The 26210-nt window shown below is 39.4% G+C and overlaps 1 protein-coding gene across 1 annotated transcript; it reads left to right on the top strand.

Annotated features, from left to right (window-relative positions):
* The first annotated feature begins 4576 nt into the window (after positions 1–4576).
* Positions 4577–26164, top strand: LBR (lamin B receptor). Its single transcript, XM_061475493.1, has 14 exons — positions 4577–4710; positions 9021–9201; positions 11161–11355; positions 12854–12937; positions 13523–13724; positions 14310–14506; positions 15268–15322; positions 16862–17056; positions 18367–18470; positions 20711–20836; positions 20933–21101; positions 22177–22257; positions 22356–22478; positions 23684–26164. The coding sequence occupies exons 2-14, from the start codon at positions 9037–9039 to the stop codon at positions 23842–23844; spliced, it is 1857 nt and encodes a 618-aa protein (XP_061331477.1). The 5' UTR covers positions 4577–4710; positions 9021–9036; the 3' UTR covers positions 23845–26164.
* The last annotated feature ends 46 nt before the right edge of the window (positions 26165–26210 follow it).

Raw genomic sequence — 26210 nt, 5'->3', positions numbered from 1 at the left:
ATGTGCCCGTGTCTCTCTCCTTGCTGAGCCCAGCACAGTTGATAGCCTTGGACATCATTTTAAAGCTGTTTCTAAAGATAAACACTTTGCAAAAGATCCCAGAATGCAAGTGCTCAACAGAACTCACCCAGGGCCACACTGTGTGTTAGCAGGCTGCTCTTTTTACACAGGGCTGTAAGTTCCAGTTTCATGTGTCGTAAACTAATATATAATTAGAAACTTCTATAGTCAAGGATGGAATCTCGGCCTTACTGAGGGCTGTATAAACAAAACCTCTGTAGCAGAGGTTAATCCCAAATCTCCTGCTCCTTTTTAAAGGGCCATTGTATTGCTGAAAAACTATGAATAAAATTACATATACTAATCAAAACAGTCCCCAAAGTGCCTGAGCACACTAGCACGCTTTAATCTCAACAACAGCTTTAAGAAGGGGATTGTCCTCTGTTTTTCAACAGCAGTTTGAGAAGCAGAGATGGTTTTTGTCAGTAACCAGAATTCAATGTGTCTTCTCTCCCAGGTTATGCTGTGATCCAAAATAGACAACACATGTGGTCATCACCATCCACTTGGCTACAGCAGTGTCCTGAAGGCAGCTGCCAGCCAGGAGGTTTCTTCTCATGCAAACAGTAGAGGTATTTTCACTAGACAGGCTAGGATGCTTTGACCATATATAATACTAGAAAGAAGGAGAAAGGGAAAACATATGTGTGTGCATATATACTATAATTCACATAGCATATGCATATATTGGATGTACATATAGTTACATATATATAAATATATGGGTTTGTTTTTTTTAACAGAGTAGAAACCCCCACCTTACTGTGAGTCTTAGGGGTGTTTTCTTCTACAGAAGCAAAGGGCTAATCAGGAGAGGAAATAGAAGCAGATTACCCCACCCACCTCCAAAGCCTGTGCTAAAGCCATTTATCACAACAGGTCTCAGCCTTCTTGGGTTGGCAGCTTTATAGGAGGACTCATTTGTGCAACCTTCTCATGGCACCTACAAAAAAACAACGGTAAAATAACCCCAAAGTAACAATAACACTTGTCTTAAGCACAGAGATGGCTAGTTACGGTCTGCATACATGGGAATTCCCTGACAGCCAAGCTGTGGGACTGGGAAAGATCAACTTTTACCAGAAATGTATTTTCCGAGCTAAACAAATTTAGAGGGAGTTTGTGATCAGCTCTTATTGCTGCAATGTGTTACGGTTGTGTTTCCCGAATGCTGGTTTGGTGAACTTAACATGGGTTTAATCCTTTGAAAGATAAAAAAACCCAAAATATGCATCTTATTACATTGAAAGAGATAAGTAGATGGACAGAAACAGTATAAAAATGAATGTAAGAACTTTATTTTTCTGGTCACTGGAATTTAAGTGACTATTTTGGTCTTCAAATACTATTGGAATGAGAATGCTGCTGAGATGGGTCTTATTTTACATCACAGCCACAAACATTTGCATGTAAAATGAGAACTAGGAAGGGAAAAAATACAAGATAGGCATTGAATATGTAAACATTATTGTGTAACAATGAAAAATAAAGGTCAAAGGTTTTATAGTAAAATAGAATGTTTCGGGAAGTGTTTACACATTAAGTAATTAAAAGAAGACAGGTTAGATATACCTTGAATTTGGTTCTGTAGACTTTACTTATTCAAGGGCTCTACTGTGAGTCCTGAGTTTTCATACAACAGTGAGAAAGCATAACACAGTTATGAGACTACAGATGTATGACCTTAAATATCAGTACACACAGAAATAACAGTAATTCATAGTATCACAGGCAGCATTAACCTGGTGAATAACAGTTGAGGGGACTCACATGGTCACCTATTCTGAACTGTAAGTCTTGGAATATTAACTGTAACCAATATCCCAGTGTTTTTACAAGTATCTTTTATTAAATTAAAGATAACTTACTATCTGGGGATACTAAATGCAGTGCCTCCAGTCTTAGAGGGGTTCATCATTTGGAGAAAGGTCCTCCTTAAAGCCAACCTGTTCTCCAAAGGCCAGTCAGTGACAGCACTGAGATTTTACAGAGTACAGATAATATTAAATTTCCACATAGCCAAGTACTTTATATCTTCTCTTAAACTCAAGCAGTTTTTACTGCCAAGTGTGTGTCCTGAAGAGACATGAGAATCTTGGCTCTGAAGCAATTTCTCCTGGTCCTTGCTGGAGGAGAGTAAAATAATCCCGTTTTTGGTTATCAGTATGTTTTCCACCATTCTCCTGAGTCTTGTCACAGTTAACACCCACTGCCCAGTACTTTTTGAATGGCTTCTTCCCAATCTCCGGCCCCTTTTTCTACCTCCAGCTGAAGTGTATTTCAGAGGCAAGAATTAGCGCAGGAAAGGAGGCAGGCAGCCTTGGTGGGACCAGCTCCAGCACCAGAGCCTTCTTTGAGTCTTACTGGAATCAAAAGGAGAGTCGAGGGTTGAATTATAGAATCATGGAATAGTTAGGGTTGGAAAAGACCTTAAGATCATCAAGTTCCAACCCCCCTGCCATGGGCAGGGACACCTTATGCTAAATCATATCACCCAAGGGCTCGTCCAACCTGGTCTTGAACACTGCCAGGGATGGAGCATTAACAACCTCTCTGGGCAACCCATTCCAGTGCCTCACCACCCTAACAGGAAAGAATTTCTTCCTTATATCCAATCTAAACTTCCCCTGTTTAAGTTTTAACCCCTTACCCCTTGTCCTATCGCTACAGGCTCTAATGAAGAGTCCCTCCCCAGCATCCCTATGGATCAGAATCTTACAGGGGCATGAGGGTAGTGTTCTCAGGTAGATGTGATATTGTAGTGCTTAATATTTGTTGTTAAATGAAACAAAACATTGTTAATGGCCCAACAGCTTTCCAATCCAGGTTTATTAAACAATCTCCCAACCAACCTCTTACTCTGAAGGCATGCTTGTTCTCTAAATGAGACCACAACTGAAAACCTTCATATTTAAGCATATTAATTGTAGGTCTCTGTTGCCAACAGCATGAAGCAGGCTAATTCCAAGTAGTAGCTGCTGTAATTAAGACGGCTACAGAAAACAGTCCTTAACATCATAATTGTAAACTCTGCAATAGTAATAAAGCACAAATCTTAGTTGGCACCAAAAACATTCATTATCTGAAGCCAGAAATGAAGCTTCAGTTGCATTCTTTTGCATAGCAAGTTATCAAATGTCATTCAGATAAAATCTGATTGCCTTAATGCAACTGAAATACAAATTTATTCTGTGTTTGTTTAAATCATGCTTAAACACGACTCCGGTTTGACTGGGTAACTGTTAATCTCATTTAGATGCCTCCTATTGCATCATGTAGTGAAAAGCATAATGAATGCCTAAGAAAATACAACTTGACCTATCTGGTATAAAACAGGGGTGATACAAAATGGATTGCCTGGGAAAATTAGAAAGTTTAAGACCAAACTAGGCAGAATAAGTAGTAAAATCTATTTATTTTTCTTTTTACCAGTTCATGTGTGAAGGCCCATTTCCTGCACTCAGTTACTTGGGTAAGAAGCTTGCCATACTCTTAATCCAAACATTATAGCTAGAAATATAAAAAAATAATCCCCCAAAACAACTTTGGGATGAGTTAAGGCCATGGTTACCCTAGATCTTTATTTATGTCCGTTTGGTTTTGGTTGTGGGGTTTGGGTGGTGGGTTTTTGCTTTGTGGTGATGTTATTGTTGGTTTGGGTTTAATCCGAGGTTTTTGATGTGTGTCATTGCCAGTCTTCTGTATTGGGCCACAGTGGTCTTTTGGGGGAATCTTCCTTGATTTGGGAAGCTTTATTAGGCCCGAATGAGAGTTCTCAACCTTATGTGTCTGGATTTAGGCTGTTCTGGTTGTCAACCAAATGTGTCTAAATTTAGGCTGTTTTGGAGGTCCATAAAGATCGTACAAACACAAGCCTTAAACTCACGCTTAAAGGCCTTAATTGCTTTTAAGATGCAAACGCTTGAAACAACCTATTTTACATTAAACCTCACTCTGTGTGACAACTCGTTAACGTTTTCACAGCTTACTGTTCAGCCTGCCGAAGCATGCATTAGACTTCCCGATTTCAAACCCTGCCAGGAACTCGAATACCCCTTTCTGCAAAAGGTGCCTCAGAAAGACACCGGTAACCGCACACTGCTTATTTTTTCCTCTTTTTTTATTTCTCTTTTGGACAGAGCGAGCGTTTCACCACAGTCCAGCGCTTGAGGCGGCAACCCCGCGAGCGCTCCCTATGGAACAGCCCCGTTTCTGTTTACCGCCCCGCGGCGGGGCCTGCGCGGCGCCAGCGGCCTGGGGCGGTCCCAGCCGCCGTGATGGCGACCGCGATGTTTCCTCCCGCCGTCCCTTCCCTTCCCTCCCCACTCGCACCCGTTATGGCTCCCCTCGCCGCCGCGAGAGGGCCAGGCCTCCCCGCTCGTCGCCTCACCGGAGCGGGCGACCGGCACGCCACGGGCGAGAGGACCGCGCCATCGCGCGGCAGCCAATAGCGTGCGGCCACCCACGATTCAAACGGAGCGTCGTGGCCAATAGGAGCGGTTGGCGGGCGGGAAGAGGCGGGGCGAGGGGGCGGACCGTTGTGCCGCCGTAACCGTCGTTCAGGGTGGTTGTTCCCCTCGGCGGGCAGCGTCCGGCTGCCGCTGCTCCGCGGAAGCGCTTCCTGCCCTGCCCGGTGCGGGCGGGCGCCAGGTAAGGGGCCGGCGGCACCGGGGCAGGCCGGGACCCCCCCTCCATCCGCGGCTTTCTCGGGGGGAACAGCTGCGGCCAATCGCCGCCGCAGCCTCTCTCCGCCCCCACGCGCGGGCGCCGGGCCGCGGCCTCGCTCGAGCCTCTCTCGCGGTGGGCGGGCGAGCCGCGCCCTCTCCCGCTGCCTGGCGTGTCCGCCGGGGGTAGCGGGGTTTTGTCTCCCCGCTTTGTTCGGGACGCCGCCGTTCTCCTTTGTAGCGGCACCGCGGCGCAGGGCCTGGCGTGGGGGAAGGCCGCGGCCTGCTGGTGAGGCAGGGGTGCGCCGTGGGAGAGGGGCGGCCCGGCCCGGCCTGGCTTGGCCCAACGCGGCCCCTCCCTTCCCCCACGAGCGAGGCTCCGCGCCAGGCCCGGGTCGGGAGCGCGGGCGGGGCGGGGCTGGGAGCCGAGCCTCCCCCCTCTCTGCACGTGTGTCCTTTCCTGTCAACACCGCCGTGGCCCTGTGTGGGGAGTTCAGGTTCCTGGCGCGCCGCGTCCGCTTTCGGTGCTCCTGCTGAAAGGCCTTTTTAGAGGGGGAAAAATCTCTTTTGCCTGTCTGGGGATTGGCAGAGTTTTGTTTTATCTTAGGCTGCGTTTGTGCTGGTGGTTAGTGGTGAGGCTGATTCGGCTCTTCAGTCGAGCCAAGCTTGGAACAGTGGTAAATGCCTCCACCATTATAGCGATAGAGCTAGAAATGTGGAATGGTGATCCTGAAAAGGTCCTGCACAGCCCAGTCCCCTGGGGAATTCAGTGTTAATGACGAATACTGGTGAATTGAATATTAACTTTCTGTATAGGCAGCTGTGTCTTGTGAGCCTTGATTGCTAATGTTGCCTTTGGTTTACTGCATTTTTTTTTTCTTGCCTTTAGCTGGCTCTCTTCTTTGACGCACACAGGTTTATATCTACCAGTGGTGGGATGTCAGAATTGGAAAGTAGAATTACTGGATATTTATGAACTTAGCTCTTCCAGGAGGGGGAAACTTTAGTGTCTTTTTTTATTTCTTCTTAAAACTTGTGATGATATGGTGTGATCTTCTAGTGACTACGAGCTAGCAGTCTTTTTCTTCTTTCTTTCTTGACAGAAGTGAAATATCTTTCCACATACCTAGTGAGAGGGTCATTGAGAAAGACCAGAAATGGTTGTATGGGGCAATATGTTTCTCTTTCATGTTTCTCTGTAATTGTTCTGCTCTTGGTTGAGTCGGCAGTAACTTTTCTTCTTGACCAACTTTTAAGCTCCAGGGAGTTTTTAGTTAAATACATTGGCTTGGTATTGGATCCAAAATCCTTTTGAGCTGTTTCCTTAGATTTCTTAAAGGGAAGTCATAATGGTGCAGAAAACACAAATTTCAACTTGGGAGTAAGTGAATATACTTGTAATCAGGTGTCTGTACAGTACAGAGTTCATTGGTTGAAATAATTTTCTTTCGAGGTTGCTTGGATATATATGAAGAAGCCCTGTAAATTAAAAAGTTTGTGTATGGCAACTGAACATTGGGCTGATGCCAGCTGAGATCCAGAAAATTATCAGGGGTGTGTGTAGAGCTTGAAAGAAAGTAAATTAAAAATGAAATTAAAAATGTAATTAAAAAGGCACAGTTTAGAAAAGATCTTTATTATTCTTGATGCCAGTAATGGATTTTGTTATCTGAACAGATTAAGGCTGCCTTTAAAAGGTATAGCCTTTTGAAGTGGGATTTAGGGAATGAGGAATCCCTCACAGGAGGCACAGGGGTGCAGAACAAGGTGGTAATTCTTGGTAGGTTAAGAAGTGATATTTGTCTTTTTTAGTGTTTACTGATTGATGTCCTTATTAAAGTTCAAGAAAAAAAAATAATAGATCTTTCAACTAGTAAGATTGTTCAGTACTTTGAATCACATTCTAGCATTTCCACTTGCTTAAATTGATTTATTATTCTGGACTTTTGTATCATTGATATCTACCTCAGGCTGTCTTACATGACATGATTTAGCTTTGGGTCCTTCAGCTGTGCTTTGCAACTTCTTAAAACTTCCTTCAGCTCCTTTTGAGAACAAGATTGGAGGAAGGGGAGGTTTTTCTGCCTTCAAAAAGAATCATCAGGTTATCTTTGGGCTGATTTCACATTTGTGTGCAAAGGTCCTGGTTTTGAAGTTTGGCAGAGAATTGCATGTTCTCATCCCATGAAATTTTGAAGTGGCTGTTTTAAGTAAAAAACATGAGTTTACATGTCCCTAGTAACAACTTTGTGAAAAAGGGTTTCCCTTTTTGAAAAGGACTTAAACTTCAAAGATTCTGGTTTTCACCTCTTTGTCCCAGGATCTGGCAGCTTTGTCCTGATCAGGCTCTTGAGTTTACACATGATGCCTGAGGTGTTCCAGGTCAGGAGAAAGAAACGGTTAGCTGGAGTGTAGGATTGGAACTAGATGATCTTAAGGTCCTTTCCGAGCCTAACTATTCTGTGATTCTATAAGTACAACAGCAAAGAGGAAATGAAGTCAGATCAGGTTCTTGCATCTGCTGAAAGTGATGGCTGGACTTGGTGAAGGAGCGGTGTTTAAAACTATTTATGGGAGATGAGGAAGGAGCTGTGCAAGTAACTGGGGAAAGAGCATTAGTAGACATGGGTCTCCTAAAGAACTATCTTTTGGGTGAGAAAAATGGACAAGGAGACAGATGGGGATTGGGATCAGGTCTTGAGCCCAGAGATGGTGAAAAGGAACTTTTTTTTTATGTGAACAAGGGCAGAAAAGGCAGAAACCTCCCATGGGATTAAAGGGGGTGTGAAGAGCATGGAGAAGACTTTGAAATAAAAATATGAAGTTGTACGTCTTGGAGTCAGAAGAAACAAGGCTATGACTGACTGGGATAAAACAGAGGAGTGGGAATGCAGAAAATAAGAAACAGGTAGAAGATAGTTGAGCTGGAAGAGCTTGTGCCTGTGAGTATAAACTAGAACTCTTCATAACTTTTCTAACTGGCAAGTATCAGTGAAACAGAATGCTCCTTCAAATGTTATGCAGCAGAGGAGATGGCCAGATGTTTCTGTTTCAAAGCAATTAGAAATATTACTAGTAAAATCCACATGAGGGGATTTTGCCAAGGTTTCGGTTTCTCCTTTGACTTTGAGAGCTACACAGGTGCAAAATGAAACAGCAGCAGCAGCTTCAGGAAATGCCAGAGTGAAAGTTTATTGATGAAAAGCCTCACTCAGCCCCATCCCCCAGTGTGTTCTCAAGGTCTGGGATTGGATAGTAACAGTAGGTTTTTTTCTTGCCAAAGAATCTTGACTTTTCACTGCAGGTTAGTTAATGTGTAATGAATGAGCACCTAGTTAAATGTTTGGTTTCACCTGATTTTGTGGCTTCGTATTTATAGCAAGCAAGTTAAAATGCTTATTTGCTGGGTTGTTTGGTCTCATTCTCTTCCCTCTCCCTTCCCCTTTTCCTCTCCCGCCATGTTTCCCATTCAGATGGTGATAGTATGTAAATTAGTATGTATTTTACCTTAGTCTTTGAAGATAGCCTCACTTTGTGTTGAGACCTGAGTCACAGAAGTTCAGGCTATTCTTCTACAGATACCTGTTTTCAGAAGGCAATGACATATACCAAGGCACTTTTCAATGAGGTATACAGGACTTCTCTAAAGTTCTGTCTTCAAATGTGAAGATGCAGTTGTGGTTTTCCCATCAGCCTGGTATGGTGGACCAAGGGTGGTAGTTGCTTAAACCATGTTTTACTAATATCGGGTAAAACCTTATGATGCAGATAGGGGCATAGGATTTGGTTTCTCAGGATATTGTGTGATTGCTTTGGTGCTGTACTTTGGTTTACTACAGGCCTCTGCAAAAGGCATTACATGCTTTGTGCTGAATAGGTGGAAAAGAGAAAATATTCAACCCATAGAGGAGCCCAAAATCTGGTGTTATCCACCTTTTGAGTGTTTGACATAATAAATGGCGGAAAGTATGTAATGTGGCTGTGTGTATTGAATAGATTGGGTACTTCTTATCTTAACATTTAGAAATCATCACTTCAGTCATTCTTTTAGAACCACAGGAAAACAGGATTAGAGGATACTTAGATATCATCCCATTCACTTTTTCCCCTCTAGATTATGCGACTGCATTTGTAATTATGGTCAAATACACATTTTTGCCTACTTTTGATGGGCTCTGATGGAGGTTATATATCGCAGTTGAATACAGGTCTAGATGTACTATTAATACATTTGAACATTTCTTTCGTAACAGCTGAAGTTTAGCTGTCATATGTATTGGTTTACTTCTTTTCTAGGGATTCCTTTTGGAAAATGCCAAACCGGAGGTTTGCGGATGGCGAGGTGGTAATGGGCCGTTGGCCAGGAAGTGTCCTGTACTATGAAGTACAAGTGACTAGTTATGATGATGTTTCTCATCTTTATACTGTGAAGTACAAAGATGGGACTGAACTTGCATTGAAAGAAAGTGATATAAGAGTAAGTACACGTTTATGTAATTACCAGTATTTATAACAGATAATTATATTGATTTTTTTGTGATGTAGATAAAATACAACTTATAATTGGAGAGTCCCTTTGCAAGTTTTCATTAACTGTGTCTTCAGGGAATTGGTGCTAAATAACAGCTTTTTCCTACGTGACATTTAAACTAGAAGTCCAGAATGTTGACCCATGTTTAAAGAAGAGTGATTGTTTTCTTTACGATGAGCAAAAACAAGTGGGAAAAAAAACAAGTAAAATCCTTCAGGAGCTCTATAGGATGATTGTTGGTGAGAAATTGGTTTTGGGTAGTTTCTAAAGCAAATAATCAGAGGGTGGTACTCATTTGACCTTTTTCCACTTGCAAATAGCAAAATCCAAAACCAAATGCAAGCGTGTAGTCAAGGTTCAGTGTAAATATAAATAGCACATGCTCTTTAGGACCATACTTAAAACATCTGTGAACAGTTTGTACTGTTTAGGACCCCAAAAGTTTTGCCAACTGCTCTATTTGTGACAATTTGGTATCTTTGAGAAAGGGTCATGTCATATGTGTATCCTTTTCTCACTACGTATCTTCATTATTTCATTTTTTGTTACTAATAAAGGCCTTTACAACTTGGCATACAAGTTTCATTTCAGTTCAAAATGTAATAATGCAGGAGACAAAAAGCTATTTGAGTGTTTGCTGTAGCTGATTTTTAAGGCCCGTTCCAAAGTCTGCAGAAGTTCAAAACCAGCTTGTGTGTCTTTATGTGAGAGATAGTTTCACTTTTGGTGGCAGTGTACCTGCCCTGAAACTGGCCTTCTTTTGGAATAGATGGTTTCTGCCTCAAGGTAGACAACCATTTTCACTGCTCTAACTTGTTTACCTTCATTTTAGCAAACTCCAGCTGAGAAAATACCTTTCTTTGTTGTAAAAAGCATTTGTGCTTTATAGAAGCTGTGGCAAATTTACATGGGAAAATTAGCATTGTAGACTTCACAGAGAAATAAAACAATGCTTTTTGTGAAAACTCCTTAAGAAATTAGTTATCACTTCTAATTTAGTGATTTAGCTGACTTAGGGTTTATTTTAGTGTTGATTTGAGCTGTGTTGCCTTAAACAGATTGTTGCATCTTGATATGCCAAATGCATTAATCAACCAAAGTAACTGAAATGATAACAGTTTGTTGTGGTTTAAGTCCAGCCACGCAGTCTCTCTCTCACTCCCCACCCCTTCCTCCCTCCCCTCTCCGGGAGGGATGGGGAGGAGAATTGAAAGAATGTACCTCCCACAGGTTGAGATAAGCACAGTCCAGTAACTAAGGTATAACACAAATCACTGCTGCTACCACCAGTAATAATAAGGGAAATAACAAGGGAAGAGAATACAACTGCTCACCACCCGCCGACCGATACCCAGCCTGACCGAGCAGTGATCAAGCCCTTCTGGGTAACTGCCCCCAGTTCCACATCCTGGGCATGATGTGGTGTGGTATGGAATACCTCTTTGGTTAGTTTGGGTCAGATGTCCTGTCTCTGCTTCCTCCCGGCTTCTTGTGCCCCTCTGCCCTGGCAGAGCATGAGACTGAAAAGTCCTTGGTCAAAGTAAACATTACTTAGCAACAACTAAAAACATCAATTCATTTACTTGCGGAAAAGATTAAGAGGGTAGTACACTTAAGAGCTTAATGCTCATGCAGATGGCTTACATCCATATGCTGATTTCTGTAGCTTTAACAGAAATTGTCTGCAGTTGGAGTTGAGATAGGATTGTCTGGGCCTTACCAACAGAATGAGTATGCTGTAGTGGCTCTTTGTAACAGCCTTTGCACAGCATCAGTAAAGGAGATAAGAGACAGTTCTGTAGAGCTGTGTGCCAAAGTCCGTATCAGGAAAAAGAGCCAAGATTCTAAAACTGTTCTTTGAAACATCTAAGATAAGGTTTTGCTTTCTTCCCCTCTTTCTTCTAGTCCCAGTCATCATTCAAGCACAGGAAGAGCCAGTCTTCTTCAAGCTCTCCCTCCAGAAGAAGTTCTAGCAGATCTAGGTCTAGATCTCCTGGTCGGCCAGCAAAAGGCAGACGTCGTTCTTCTTCCCAAAGCAGAGAACCTAAAGATGACAAAAAGAAAACCATTTCAGAAACCAGCTTGGCTCCACTGGCATTGGTTTGTTTGTTTGTTTGTTCTTTAAGGGGGGCGGGATGTGTGTGTTGGATTTTTTTTAAAACAAACTTTTGCTATTTGAAAGATTTATGTTATGCAAACTGGGTTTATTATTGTAAAAGCCAGCTGTAGGTAATACTGAAGTCATTGTCAGCATATGCCATATGTTCCCACTTCTGAAACAGGGCAAAAGAAGTTAGCCTCCTTTTAAGATGTATTGATCAATGCATAGTAAGTATTAGAATTTGAAATAAAATGAGTTCTGGTTTCGTACACAGCTCATGTGAGGCTTCTGTGGGAGAATTACTGCAGAATTCAAGTGTAAAATATATAGATAGATAGATAGATAGATATATAGCCTTGCTGACTGATAATATTGCAGAACTGTTTTCATTATGAGAACTGCCCTGTAAGGATTTGGAAGTTTATCATATATTGCTATTATTTATTTTTTTTCAGTTGAAATTTATCGTGTTTGTTCTTGGCCTTTTTTGTGAAGGTTCTGGCGTTCTGTAAATGCTGAATAGCAGTGTTGATGTTTCTCTATTAAGACACATTTCTTCTGCCTCTTGTGCCCTTGAGAGATAGCTTCAAGGGGGATACTTGTCTGAGACACAGTCCCTTGAACTGTAAATGCCTTTTGTTGGCCTGCTGAAAATGGATATGTTTTAGTTAAGTTTCAAGTACCCTAGACCAGGCAATCTAAAATAAATAGATAGGTTTAATTTAGTAAATTGCTACTACCAAAACATTCTTTGACACTGAAACTCTTGTGGTTTTTGTTCTGCAGTGATCTCCTTTGGGTTGTGTGACCCAGTGCATAGCTTGTGGACCATATGCTTGTTTGAAGTAGTTTGAAGCCAGCGGGTACGCTTTACTTTGGACAAAAACGTTAAAATATCTTCGGTGGTTTTCTCCTGGCTTCTGATTAAAGAGTACAGTTGATCAGTTGGTTGCTGTACAACTGGAATCACTTGGTCCTTTTCATCAAAGCTTAAGTTGAAAGAAAATGAGTCGTGTCTTCCAAGGGATAAGTAAGGCAGACACGTTAAAAGAATTTTTGTAAGACAGTTTGTTTCTCAGAAAAAGAACTTGATGGGAAAGCAAACTTTCAGTCCTGCAAAGCAGTGTCGTACATGGGACACTGAGATTGCCTCTGCTTTCCTAATGGCATTGTTAGTTATTTTGTATTTGGCAGTCCCTAATGATGAGTTAAAAATAACGTAGAAGCTGCATTCTGTCATAGTGTCACTGTTAATAAGGGGAAAGAAGAAAAATAAAATTAACCATTTTCTTTACTGAAATGATTTTTTCCTCCCTTGTTTGGGAGCTGAAACTGTCCATGCTGCAGATGTTGAAGCCACTTGTTCTCCTCTGGAGAAAACTGGAGTAGTGGCAGTAGAAAAATAACTAGATAGTTACTGTTCTTAATTATTCATTATATATTTCATGCAGCTGTTATTTTCAGAAAGCTAAAACTATGTTTTTTTCGTGTAACCAGAAACCAAGTGAGAACAACACAAGAAGGTACAATGGTGAACCCGAGAGTACAGAAAGAAATGACACATCCTTCGTAATCTCAGAGGTATGAACGTTGTATTTACCCTTAGTCTGGTGTCACATTCTAACAGCTCTCTTGGAAATCCTTAGAAAAGGGACATACATTCATCAAGGAGAAATAGAACACAATGTAAAACTTAGAGCTCAAGGAAGTTTACTGTTCAGTCAAGTGAGTTCAGGGGATGAAGTTGTCAGAGTACTGGATTTGCGTTTCTGTAAAACCCTCACTGATTACTTGTGTTCATTGCCATGCTTTTCCAGTATGAATATTTGGCCTTGGAAAGTGATTTATTAATTTATGTGGTTTTTTTCCTAAGCCAAGCCCGTTCTGATTGTTAGCTAATGCCCAGACTTAGAGTAGAAAGGAGAGGTGGAGGAGGGTGGAGATGGATGCCTCTACTGGAACTGCTGCTGATACACAGTCATGGCCTAACTGATCACAGTGAAACTGGTTTTAGCAGTCTCTTCATATAAATGTATAAACTTAAGTACTGTATAGGAGCAAGGTACATTTTATAGTGAATAATGTCCTCTTAAATATAAAATACTGGGGTATAATAGATAATACCACTGGGAATTTTTTTAGTGAATTCTTTTTATTCGTTAACAGCAAAAGTTGAAACCAGACCTGGAAATAGCGCGTGTGCTTGAACAGTACAGCTTGCGTCCAAGAAAAGAAGAAAAGAAAAAAGAAGAGATATATTCAGCGAAAAAGATTTTTGAGACAAAAAAAGTAATTGAGAAAGCATCATTAAAAACAATTGAGAAAGCACCATCAAAAACAAAGGAGCTAGAGTTTGGAGGAAGAATTGGTATGTGTGCAGATTGTCTTAAGAGTTGAAAACTAGTACTTTTCTGGTTTTTACTTACTGACCATGCAGTTGTGTCAAGAACTCTTTGTCCAGTGTTTGTACCCTGGATGCAGAATCTAGAGTCACTCACATGACAGTGCTTCAGGTAGTCTGTGCTGGTATTGGTGGCAGCCAGGAATCATTACTACACTTTGTTCTCTTGTGAAATACAGTGAAGATCTTGAGCCTTCCACTTGCACAGTGGGATTTAATTATTTCCAAATTAAACTTAAGAAGTAACTAGCAAAGTTCTTACAGTTGTGAAACTCAGCAGTGAAGTGCTTTTCATACAGTTTTATTGAACAGCTTTAAAGGGATGCAGTGGGCATGATCCTTTGGTTTGGTTGTGTGACCTCATATGGAAGTGAGAAGAATGACTCTGTGACCCATTACATGACTCGGGGGTTGCTGCAGTCTTGCTTCAGGAGTAGATAATGACAACCTCTTCTCTGTCACTAAAGTTAATACTGATATTTGTCATTGGGACTGAAACTGTTCTTAATTTTCTGTGTTTATCTTCTCATACTGCATGATGCTTATTTACAGGGACCTTCACGCTGATATTTTTCATGCCTGCTACTGTACTCTACTTGCTCTTGATGTGCAAACAAGATGACCCCAGTCTTATGAACTTCCCCCCTCCTCTCCCAGCACTTGAAAGTCTTTGGGAAGCAAGGGTGTTTGGTGTTTTTCTTCTGTGGTTTTTCCTTCAAGCTCTGTTCTACTTACTGCCAATTGGAAAGGTAAGCTGTTCAGTAGCAAAGAAGTTGGGTCTTTATGGATAATTAATTAGTGTGTTAGGCTGGAAGGTAGGGTATGTTCTTAATGCAGTGAATTTGAAAGCAGATGAATTAGTTTGCCATACTAAGCTAGAATATAGCTACTGCAGATTTCTGTAAGCTTAAAATAGCATGGTTTAGGAGTTTAGTGGCTGTGCATTTCAGTCTTACAGCAGAAAAGACACAAGGAGTTCAAATCGGAGCATGGGTAAAATCTGCCTGGTAGAAACCTGAAATAATTCTAGATTTCTGACTTTAAAATTGGCAAACTATTTGATACTTGGTTTCTTAGTGATATCCAATGTTTTGGAATGTAATCTTCTCTTACAGGAAGCTATTAATCTCTCTGGTCATATGTATATGAGGCAAATGCTCCATTTCCCTCATTTTGTGACTTGAGGGACACTGGCAGATTCTGAAAGAACACTACAATAAATAGATCATTTACTCATCGTGTTCTGTTGCTGTACATGTTTACAGTGATTGGAGCCGCTCTGTTTTCTTGAGACTGGTTAGGAAGAGATTTTTTTTTTAATGTAAATGTTTCAAGTAAGAACTGTCACCCTTTTGCTATGCAGACTATGCTTTTGAGAGCAGTACCTGATTTGCAAATGTCTAGCTGATCGCCTTGATTAAATCTCTTTGTGGTGGAGATGTGCTTGATTAACCTCCCCTGCCAGTGTCCTCAGTACTTTATTGAAACACTGCTGTTTCATTCTTCCTAGGTTGTAGAAGGCGTGCCCCTTTCAAATGGAAGGAAACTGCAATACCGGATAAATGGTAAGCAGGTTGCATTGCTTCTTCTGAAGGTTGATACCACTGGCTGATTTGCAATACTCTGTACCATAAAACACAAATGAGGAAAGATACATTCTGTGATCAAGCTAGGTATGTCGAGAGGGTCCTGGATGTCTCCAATTTACAGACTAACAAGAAGTGTGCTGTAATTGATTTACTGTGTTCTTGCCTGGCAAAGAACAGTTCTAAGTCCTTATTCAGATCTGTTTTCACTTCTTATGAATAAGGCAGGTTTCTCCGCTAGGTTTATAGTACGGTTTCACATATTTCAGCAGTGCTGCTTTTTCAGGCTTAAACAGAAAAGTGTTCTTTGATGCCTTGCTGGTATTCCAGACTACCTATTTAATTGATTAGTCCTTTCAAGGACCCTGGTGGTAGTGAATCCAAATGTTATATTAAAAGGTTGAGGTGGGTTTTCTTATAGTAGACCATTGTGTCACACACCATTTTAAAGATGGTGTATGCCCTCATAGATGCAGAGTGAATTGCATCCTGTGGAGGTGAGTCATATTAAAGCTGCCTCATAACTTCGTTCATTTCAGACCTCTGTCTTTAGCAGGGGCATACTACCACAAGGTTTTTTTTCTCTGTATTCTGATAAAGGGAGGAAATAAGCTGCGTGATCTGGGTGTTTTAAAAAAGAAAGGAAAAAGGGAAGAAAAGAGGTCATCATCTTGCTGCTTCAAAGGCTAATTCTCAGAGCAGCTTTGAAAGCCTTCTTGAGGAAACAAAGACAACTAGTGACAGGACCAGAGGCAATGGGCACAAAGAGGTTCCACGTGAACATCAGGAAACACTTTTTTTTTCCAGTGAGGGTGACTGAGCGCTGGCACAGGTTGCCCAGACAAGTTGTGGCATCTCCATCCTTGGAGATACTTAAAAGCTGTGTGGACATGGTCCTGGGCTGCAGGTGACCCTCTGGGAGTAGGAGGGTTGGACTAAATTAAGTTCTGGAGATCCCTTCTAACCTCGACCATTGTGACCCTGTGAAAGGGTTTGTAGAAAGTACTTAGGTGAGGGCCGTGTAAAACTGCCTGCTGGTATCTGGGCATCATACCATTCTGTGTGACTTAATACACTACAAAAGTTTAGTGCTCAAGTTTTTACTTGATTATTTATTTGAAACCTTTAATTACTATTATCAAGGTATGCATGAAGGTAACCGTATTTTCTTCTTGAAGTTACTTACTGTCATTATCTAGTACTAGTATCAGCATCCATTTTCCCACTACAGTATGAAGTGGGATCTTACCTTGTAAAACATGTGGTCGCACTCGGAGCGTCTCTGCATCTTACCTTCTTGATGAAGAGCACAGGAAATTACAGGGCTTAGATAGAATCTCTTTGGTATATTGCTGTACCCCAGAAATTCAAACCTGAAGAGCATGGGATGTGGAAGACACTATTGGATTATCAGCAAGTCTTGGGAGGCATACAAATGTGGGAATGCTGGACTGGGTAGGTTCTACTAGAATGATTATTTCAATTTGCACTAATATGTCTTTCGTTTACATCCTCTAGGGTTTTATGCTTTTGTTTTGACTGCTGCAGCTATTGGAACTTTATTATACTTCCAATTTGAACTTCATTATCTGTATGATCACTTCCTGCAGTTTGCAGTGTCAGCTGCAGCTTTTTCCACGGTGTTGAGCATTTATCTGTATATTCGGTCCCTGAAAGCACCCGAGGAAGAACTGGCCCCCGGTGGAAATTCTGGTGAGTTAGAAATATTTTGGATCATTTCGTTGCAATTATTTGCTACAGTTTCATTGTTATAAATGAAAGGCTTAGATTTAGGGCTGATTATTATATTACTGTTGATATCTACTTGCAGCTAATACAAAATGCATGTTGCATGTTTAATGGCAGGTTTTTGTTCACACTCGGATACTGTAAAATACTTAAGATTGTAGTTGGATCATCTCAAGTAGCTTACACGCAAATATTTTTGCTGCTCTAATCATTTAGAGATGAGAGGACAGCTCCTTTCTGTTTTCAGCATTTGGCTGAGGCTTGTCTAGTTTGCTTCATAGTGCCCCTGCCAGTGGGCCTTCAACAGCAGGGAATGGAGAGGAAAACCAAAAGCTGTAGATGTTTTGGCAGTGGGAAGTCGGGTACAGAACTTGAGGTTACGAAGCTTAATTTTGCTGTGCACTTGTTGGGTTTTAAAAGTACCCTTTAAAAAAATCTGAATGGAGTTTCCAAAAGAAATTTTGAATCAGTCCTGAGACTGCCTGGTTAGAAAGTATCAATTCTATGCAGCCGGTTTTGCAGGACAAGGATAGACTGGCATTAAATATTAAGCAGACTACTTTTAAAAATGGTCATAGGGTGGCTAAGAAAGGGAGTTTATGGACAGACCGTTTAGTGCATTAAGATGAAGTGTTCAGAAGTCCTTAGTTCCTTCATCAGTGCAGCTTGTACATGCGTGAAGGGAAATAAGTGATCATAAATTGCTTTGTCTTTGAAAATGCAGTTCTAGTCTCTGTAAGTGGCATGGTAGCATTCTGTAACTGTTCTGTAAAGTGCTTGTTGTTCGTTAACTTGGTGCAGGGTATCTTGAAGTCCAGGTACTGGATATTCCTTCTTGTCCTTCTTGATGGCAGCTGTGACGTTCCTTTAGACATCGCAGCTAAAGGAATTCTTGCTCGCAGAGAAGAGTGCTTAAGTAGGAGAAAAAGTAGAATTACTCAATACCATGAGACCACATTCATAGAAAATGTGATGTGAGGTTGAGGATAAGGCTGAAAAGAAAAAAGAAACAAGTGTCAAGGAGAAATAAGACTGCAATAACTTCTAAAATGTTTACTCCTGGTAAATAAAATATATGGGCCTCTTAAAAATATAAACCGTGTGAGTTGTGCTTTGTGTTTTGCATATACTCTTACATTTTTCTTGCCAATCTAAAGGATTTTTATGTATGAGAGAACCGTAATATAAAGTAGGAACTTCTTTATGGGGAGGAGCATAGTGATAGTGACAGATAAAAAGAAGAATGTTGCTAACAAGGACTGTGTTACCTGCAGGGTATTTTGTTTATGACTTTTTTACTGGACATGAATTAAACCCTCGTATTGGCAGTTTTGATCTCAAATACTTCTGTGAGCTGCGTCCAGGATTAATTGGCTGGGTGAGTCAGTAATCTTAGTTACTTTATTCACTTAAATATTAGACAAATGGGGCGTTTATATATAGATATATAATATATATTCTTATATATAAGAATAGATAAAATGTATTCTATATAAAATAGATAATACATGCTTATGTGTATAGTATATAAAATTATATAGAAAACTAAGTATATCTCATATATAAGTAAAATATAAAACATATTTATATTAATGCAAATAAGTATGTATATTATGTTTGTATAAACAATTTTTCTGTATATACTTATATATTTTATCTATAACCTCTGAAATACACGTATATGTATTTCATATATAATACATATTTATATAACCTCTGAAATACATGTATATATATTTCATATATAATACATATTTATAAATGTATATGCATATAAGTATATAATATGAAATACGTAATATATATAACAATATATGATATCTTTATATGTAGTCTACATATAAAATACAGGTATATAGATATGTATAGATATACACACAGATGGATATCTATATATATCTATAGTTACACAGATATCTAGACAGATATATTTATATTATATAACATGTATATCTATATACAGATAATATATCTGATAAAGTAATATTTTTTATATAGATATATACTGTGATATAATTCTATAATTTAGAATGCATATATATTCTAGTATAATATTAGATATAGAAATATGTATTTTTATATATTTAGGTATATAGATATCTATATAGAGATGTTTATTATCTATATAGATAATATATGATATATATTACATACCTATAGACAATATATACTTATTATATACTATATATAATAAAATCATAGGTAGTATATATCTATAGACAATATTACCTATATATATTGTCTATAGGTGTATATATATTATCTATATATAGTTAATATTGTCTATAGATAAATACTACCTATGATTTTTATTATATATAGTATATAATAAGTATATATTACATATAATACTATATAATATATAGAGATACAGATATTTCTATATCTCTATGGAGATATAAAAATGTATATTTTTATATATATCATATAAATATAAAAGACATGTAATGTAAAATATAAACCTATATATATCTATATCTCTATAGAGATATATATCCATATAGCTATATATAGATACATAATATGAAATATATTAAATATATTGAATTATATTTATGTATATTATGTCTCTATATAGAGATGTATATATATTATTTTATATTAGATCTATAATATATATTATATACTTTATATAATAGAGGTCTGTAAAAATATATAACAAATCTATAGAGATAGCATAGCTAAAAATCTATGTATAATATATATAATATAAAATGTAATATATACTATATAGCTCTATCTATAGATGGATCTATCTGTAAATATATGTATAATACATCAAATTTGATATTTATAATTTATTTTTTATTTATCTGTAATCTCTATAGAGATGTATAGATGTATTTTGCCCAGGGAAGGCCAGGTTGGCCAGAGCCTTGGGTGACATGATTTAGTGTCAGGTGTCCCTGCCCATGGCAGGGGGGTTGGAACTTGATGATCTTAAGGTCCCTTCCAACCCTAATTATTCTATGATTCTGTATCTATATCTCTCTATATATGTAATATATATTGTATATTTATGATATATAAATATACTTTATATTATTTATATATTAAAATTTATATATTTATATATTTATAAATAAAAATGTAGAAAAATATGTATTGATATTTAAGACATGTATTAATAGATGATACAGTTCATAACAATATGGAATATGTGTACATATCATATGTTTATATATATAAAGATTTATTTTATATAAAGAATATACATACACATATATACCCACATAGATATGTATGTTTGGTATTAAGGAAACAGTATGTATTCATAAACAGGAAAAAGTACTTAGAAACGTTTCATGTTGCCAGAGTTTTAATGACCATTTTTACGCAGTTTCGGAAAAATTCTACATTTTAGCTTCCTTGGTTGATGGGAAATGCAAATCCTTCTTAAAGTATTCATGTGTTGAGGTTATACAGCTGCAGAAATGTAGTTAGTTGCAAACTGTGGTTTGTGAAATAAGTTACTATGTTTTTATAACCTACACATAGGTCAAAACTATCTGTATTAATATGTCATTATTAATTAATAGTCCAAATTAATGGAAGTCGAACAGAAAAGACCACTGTCCTCTACACAGAAAACTTATAATAAAATGTTCTCTAAACTAGGTTGTTATAAACTTGGCAATGCTCTTGGCGGAGATGAAGATACACAATCAAAGCATGCCATCTCTGTCAATGATACTTGTGAACAGCTTTCAGCTTCTGTATGTGGTGGATGCTCTTTGGAATGAGGTAAATGACAATCATCTTGAACTGCTGGCATTTCTAATTATAACGTTACATGAATGAAGTCCTGTACTTTCTAAATTCCTTCCTCCTTTTTTCTAGGAAGCCGTTTTGACTACAATGGATATTACCCATGATGGATTTGGATTCATGCTTGCATTCGGAGATCTGGTGTGGGTTCCATTTGTCTACAGTCTGCAGGCCTTCTATTTAGTTGGTCATCCTACTGCAATTTCTTGGCCTGTTGCTGCTGCAATCACAATTCTGAACAGTAAGTTATAGTAAACGTTTTTATTTTATTACGGTACTAATCATGTAGTACTGATTTTCTGGTTTTGAGTTGTAAGGTGAAGTTTTAGCTAAGATGCAGTGATCATATTTTCTGCATTACCATAGGTGGTAGAAGCATGTCTCTGGCTACAAAGAATGTAATAAGCTTTTATTAATGAAGTATAAATGAGACACGCAGTTGCTCTGTTGAGGGCCATCTTTAGGTGGATGTCATCTGGAGTTTCAGAAGTGACTCGGATGTTTTGGGTGAAGTGCCTTTTAGAGTCAGTTGGTGTGACTCTTCTGAAAAGGAAGTCAATACCGTGTTAGTTATGCTTTACTGAACCTAAAGTAAAAGAGGTTTTTGTTATTTAACAATTTGCATCACCCTTCCTAATTCCCATACTTACAGACTCATGTCAACAGAAAACATCTCCTTTTATCTAGCAAGTGCTTTGAGAAACAATCTTGCACCTTTAGGAGATGTTAAATTTCCACCAATAGGGCATTGCAGTTTGTCACTTTATCTAAGTAGTAAACTTTAAGGAAAGCTTTCGTAAAAGTGTCAAAGAATTCAAACACCTGGAAAAAATATGAAGGCATACAACTTAGTACGAGCACTGCTGAGAAATACAACCTCTTCTGCATTGTCAGGGTGTTTTTTCTTTATTTGCTTTATCTGCATTATGTTGTGATCATGTATTTTAATATTGTGAATAGTTGGTCAGTCTACATAGTAGGCACTGTAGCAAATACTGGGCTGCTAGTAGAGCTGTTGCAGCACATCACCTATGTGAATTTCAAACCCAAGTTTACATTAATAAACTATAGGTCAGACATAAAAGTAGAAGTAAAAATAAAGGCTCTCCAAAATGTTAGGAATAATGTGCAAGAGCATATAGAACAGAGGTTTCCATTAGCATTCCTGTCTTGTTAGAGCGCTGAGAACCGGAGAATATCAGGTACCTTTCCTAAGGAAAAGGCTTCAGTGTAATGAGAGTGGCAGAGAGCATGCAAGAGCTTTTGCTGAAGAAAACTGGACAATACTGAAAATGCCAAATACTGTTTCTTTTCAGGTATTGGCTATTACATATTCCGTAGTGCAAACTCCCAGAAAAACAGTTTCCGAAGGAATCCAGCAGATCCCAAATTGGCCTGTGAGTGCATTTTGTATTTGTTCAGCTGCTACACAGCTCCTCTTTGTAGTGTTTAAACACACGTTTCAGTTGTGTTGACTACAATACTCTATTCACAGATCTGAAATCTATACCCACTGCAACTGGGAAAGGGCTTCTTGTCACAGGCTGGTGGGGTTTTGTTCGTCACCCGAACTATCTCGGTGATATCATCATGGCTCTGGCGTGGTCCCTCCCCTGTGGTAAGTTCCTGAAGCTAAGATGGAGTTTGTTAACAGTGCTGGTGTATTTTAGCATCTGGCTGGGTTTGAAATGCAAAGTGATAATTATTTGAGATGCTAAAACCTGTAATGAATTGAATGATGAATTTCTCTGGTGTAAGCTTAATGCAACACCTCTTTTCCTTTACATTTTATCCTTTATATCTAACTGTAGATCTGACATCTCCCGCTATAGATTTGTCTCTTCTGACACTTCATCATCAAGTAACAATGGAGCTTGCTAATAAGTTGTTCCTTACATTTTTTTTAATGGCTTTGTTAAAGTGGTGTCATATCTGCTGGCTCATGTCTAGTCTTTCATCCACAAGTCAAGTAGTGCACTCTGAGCAAAGATAGAGTTACCATCTCCAGCCAAAATAGAGAACCTCGTGAGGCTTGTGTGGGGCAGCTCTGTGCTTGTAGGGGTTTACCTATTTCTCTGATTTTGATAGCTAGGGAACTTAAAATATGTGACAACTTTGCATGTGTTAAGCTAGTAAATTCTGAGACTTAATTTTAAGGATTGTTTTCTGGGATTTTTGGTGGGTCATTCTCTGCATGTAGGTATGTCACATTTTGCACTATCCTGTGAGCTTTTGATGCTTTACAACTATAAGATGCTTCAGGCTATGACAAGTATGTCACCAGCTCAGCACATAGAATTATAGAACAGTTAGGGTTGGAAAGGACCTTAAGGACCTTAGTTCCAACCCCCTGCCATGGGCAGGGACACCTCACACTAAACCATGTCACCCAAGGCTCTGTCCAACCCGGCCTTGAACACTGCCAGGGATGGAGCATTCACAGCTTCCCTGGGCAACCCATTCCAGTGCCTCACCACCCTCACAGTAAAGAACTTCTTCCTTATATCCAATCTAAACTTCCCCTGTTTAAGTTTTAACCCATTACCCCTTGTCCTATCACTACAGTCCCTAATGAAGAGTCCCTCCCCAGCATCCCTATAGGCCCCCTTCAGATACTGGAAGGCTGCTATGAGGTCTCCATGCAGCCTTCTCTTCTCCAGGCTGAACAGCCCCAACTTTTTCAGCCTATCTTCATACAGGAGGTGCTCCTGTCCCCTGATCACCCTCATGGCCCTCGGGACTTGTTCCAACAGTTCCATGTCCATGTTAATAGCTAACATTTCCTTGCTGTGCCTAAAGAGACTTTCTCACTTTATTCTGCAGGTTTTACTCACATTTTACCATATTTCTACGTTATCTATTTCATCTGCTTGCTTGTTCATCGAGAAGCTCGTGACGAACATCACTGTAAGCAGAAATACGGCTTGGCGTGGGAAAGGTACTGTCAGCGTGTACCATACCGCATATTTCCTTACATCTACTAGAGCACTCTAGATGCCTGATTTGCAAATTCCTTCTAAAGTTAGTTTCTTTGCAAATAAAAATATACCTCTTACCTTTGCACTTGGTCTGTTTGTTATTTAGGCTTTTAAAAACAAACAAACAAAGGTGACCAAACAGTGGAGTGCATCAACAGCTATTTACAAGTAATCTTAAAATGTGAGTTGTGGGAACTGACTGTCTGTGACTTCAATTTTTACCAAAATTGTGAATTTTAGAAAGTCTTGGAGCCCTGATCTTTCAAGTTAAATTTTATCTAGAATCCTAAGTTTACATTTTTATTGCATTTAATTAAGCACTGTGATGTAAAGTATATTATTTTCTTAATACAATAAATATCAGAAATTCCATCCAGTTCATTTTTTACTGTTGCTTGTACCATCTAACTTCAGCTGTCTGACTTAGTTGCCTGAACTGAAGGAGCAGCAGGGTCTTTTGGTTGGTGGAGCTGGGAGCAGAGGATTTGACCCATGTGAGGGGCCTGTGCTATTGCCAGTGCTGCCCTGCAGCCACGGGCCAGAGTTGGCACAGCTCAGCTGGGTGCTTGTCCCCCTCCTGGCTTTTCATTAATGGGATTTTTTGGTCAGGGAGGCTCAGGTGACCCCTGTACCTGCAGGAGGGACAAAGGGATGGGATGGGAGTGGGAGGAGAAGTAAAAGGGCACAATCATCCCATCCCATCCCTGCATTCTTGAGGCAGTTTCAGACCAAGGGGGACTCCTGGCAGCACCCCTGACCCTAGAGAGAAGCCATGCTGCTGGCTCAGGCTCCTGAAGGTAGATGATACAAACACTTTGTTCCAGCTGTGGGCAGAGCTGTGGAAGCGAGTAGCAGACCCTACTCCTGCATCCAGTGGTGAGCACAGGGTAGCAAAAGGTGCAGGAAAGAACAAAATGACCACAGTTGGCTGCTTCTGATCTCTGTATATGTCTTAATGTACCATAGCGTTTACCATGTGTGTATAATAGAGCTTCCATGTTTTTGCTGTACAGTCTTTCTGGATTTGAAAAGGCGAAAGCTTTGGGGTTTTTTAGGAATAGGAGATACCAGTAACTAAACCCATTTCCAGTACTTTTTAAAAATATGCTCATTGAATAAAAAAGGTTTTGTAAATTAATGTATTAATTCTGAAACCAATTGAAGTGGTCACTGAAATATTTGTATTGAAAGAGATGCTATGAAAATGTAGGACATGCTCCTCAATCCAAAGTTGGGGTTTTTTTCCTTTTATTTTAATTTGGCATCGCTACCTCATATGTAGGTTTTGCCTTTTGTATTGTTGCGGATAGAGAAAATGGCTATTTTTTGCTATTGCTATTTAAAACAACATTTTTTTACATGAGCCTGTGGTTAAACTCAACCACTTCCTAATATATTTTTGTATATATTTGACTTTTTAACTAATGTATGTGTTCTAGTTACTACTAGCCGTGGTCTCTGGCTAACTGGCTGTAAATCGGATGCCTTCGCAGTATTGACTTCATAAGTAGAATAGTTTCACTGAAATAAGTCTTGCATTAACTAACTTTTATTGTCATCACACTGAGAGCTTTTCACAGACCTCCAACAGAAGGTTGTATAGCACAAAGCGTCCAGAACAGCTTAGTAGAATCTTAACTCCAATGCATGTACTTGTATGCTTGCAGGAAGGTTCCTAAGAAGTGGGAATGTTGTTGAATGTTACCCATCGATTATTTTCAGTTCTTTTAAAATGTTGATGTAATTGAAAACTATCACGTGATTTTTTTAAATAAAAGAACCCTCTATTTTGTACACAGGCATCTTCCTAAGGAGAATTGTACATTTGAAGTGTAAATAATGTAGCTTGGTTGTGACAGTTGCCTCCAAAAATCTGTAATGGTGGTGTTGTAAGGGAAATGTTTTAAGACAAGTACTTTGATTCCTGCTCTGAGATAGCAGTGCCTGTAACAAGAGTGAGGAGCTGTCACTCCTGTGCAGTAGCAGATTAAACTGGGATATGCTGCCCGGTGGATTGATGGGAAACAACGGATCAATCATCCAAATGCCCCAGCCTGCAGCTGGTGGTTCAAAGTGTACGGATGGGGGGGGCAGTTGAACCCCTCACTCTGCAAAGCAAGAGGTGCTGCTGCCATCCCAGTTTTATCTGTTGCCACACAAGGCTGTTGAAATGTAACACGGAGCCCTTGTCTTTCAGAAACAGATTGTGAGCAGTGGTAACTTCCCTCTATTTACATGCTGAGTTTTATGTGAATTTGATTTTGAAGTAATTGTTTTTACTACAAACAAGTCTATAAACTGAAATAAAGCTTTTGCTTAAAATTTAGTGCCTTTTTTTTATTCCAGTTTGTGGTGGGGTATAAAAAAGAGAT

This window comes from Pezoporus flaviventris, unplaced genomic scaffold, assembly GCF_033815535.1.
Source record: "Pezoporus flaviventris isolate CSIRO_AGI_PZ_B2104156 unplaced genomic scaffold, CSIRO_AGI_Pfla_v1 ptg000083l, whole genome shotgun sequence".
NCBI lineage: Eukaryota > Metazoa > Chordata > Aves > Psittaciformes > Psittacidae > Pezoporus > Pezoporus flaviventris.
The sequence above is the reverse complement of the archived record's forward strand: the minus strand, read 5'-3'. Positions and strand labels throughout refer to the sequence as shown.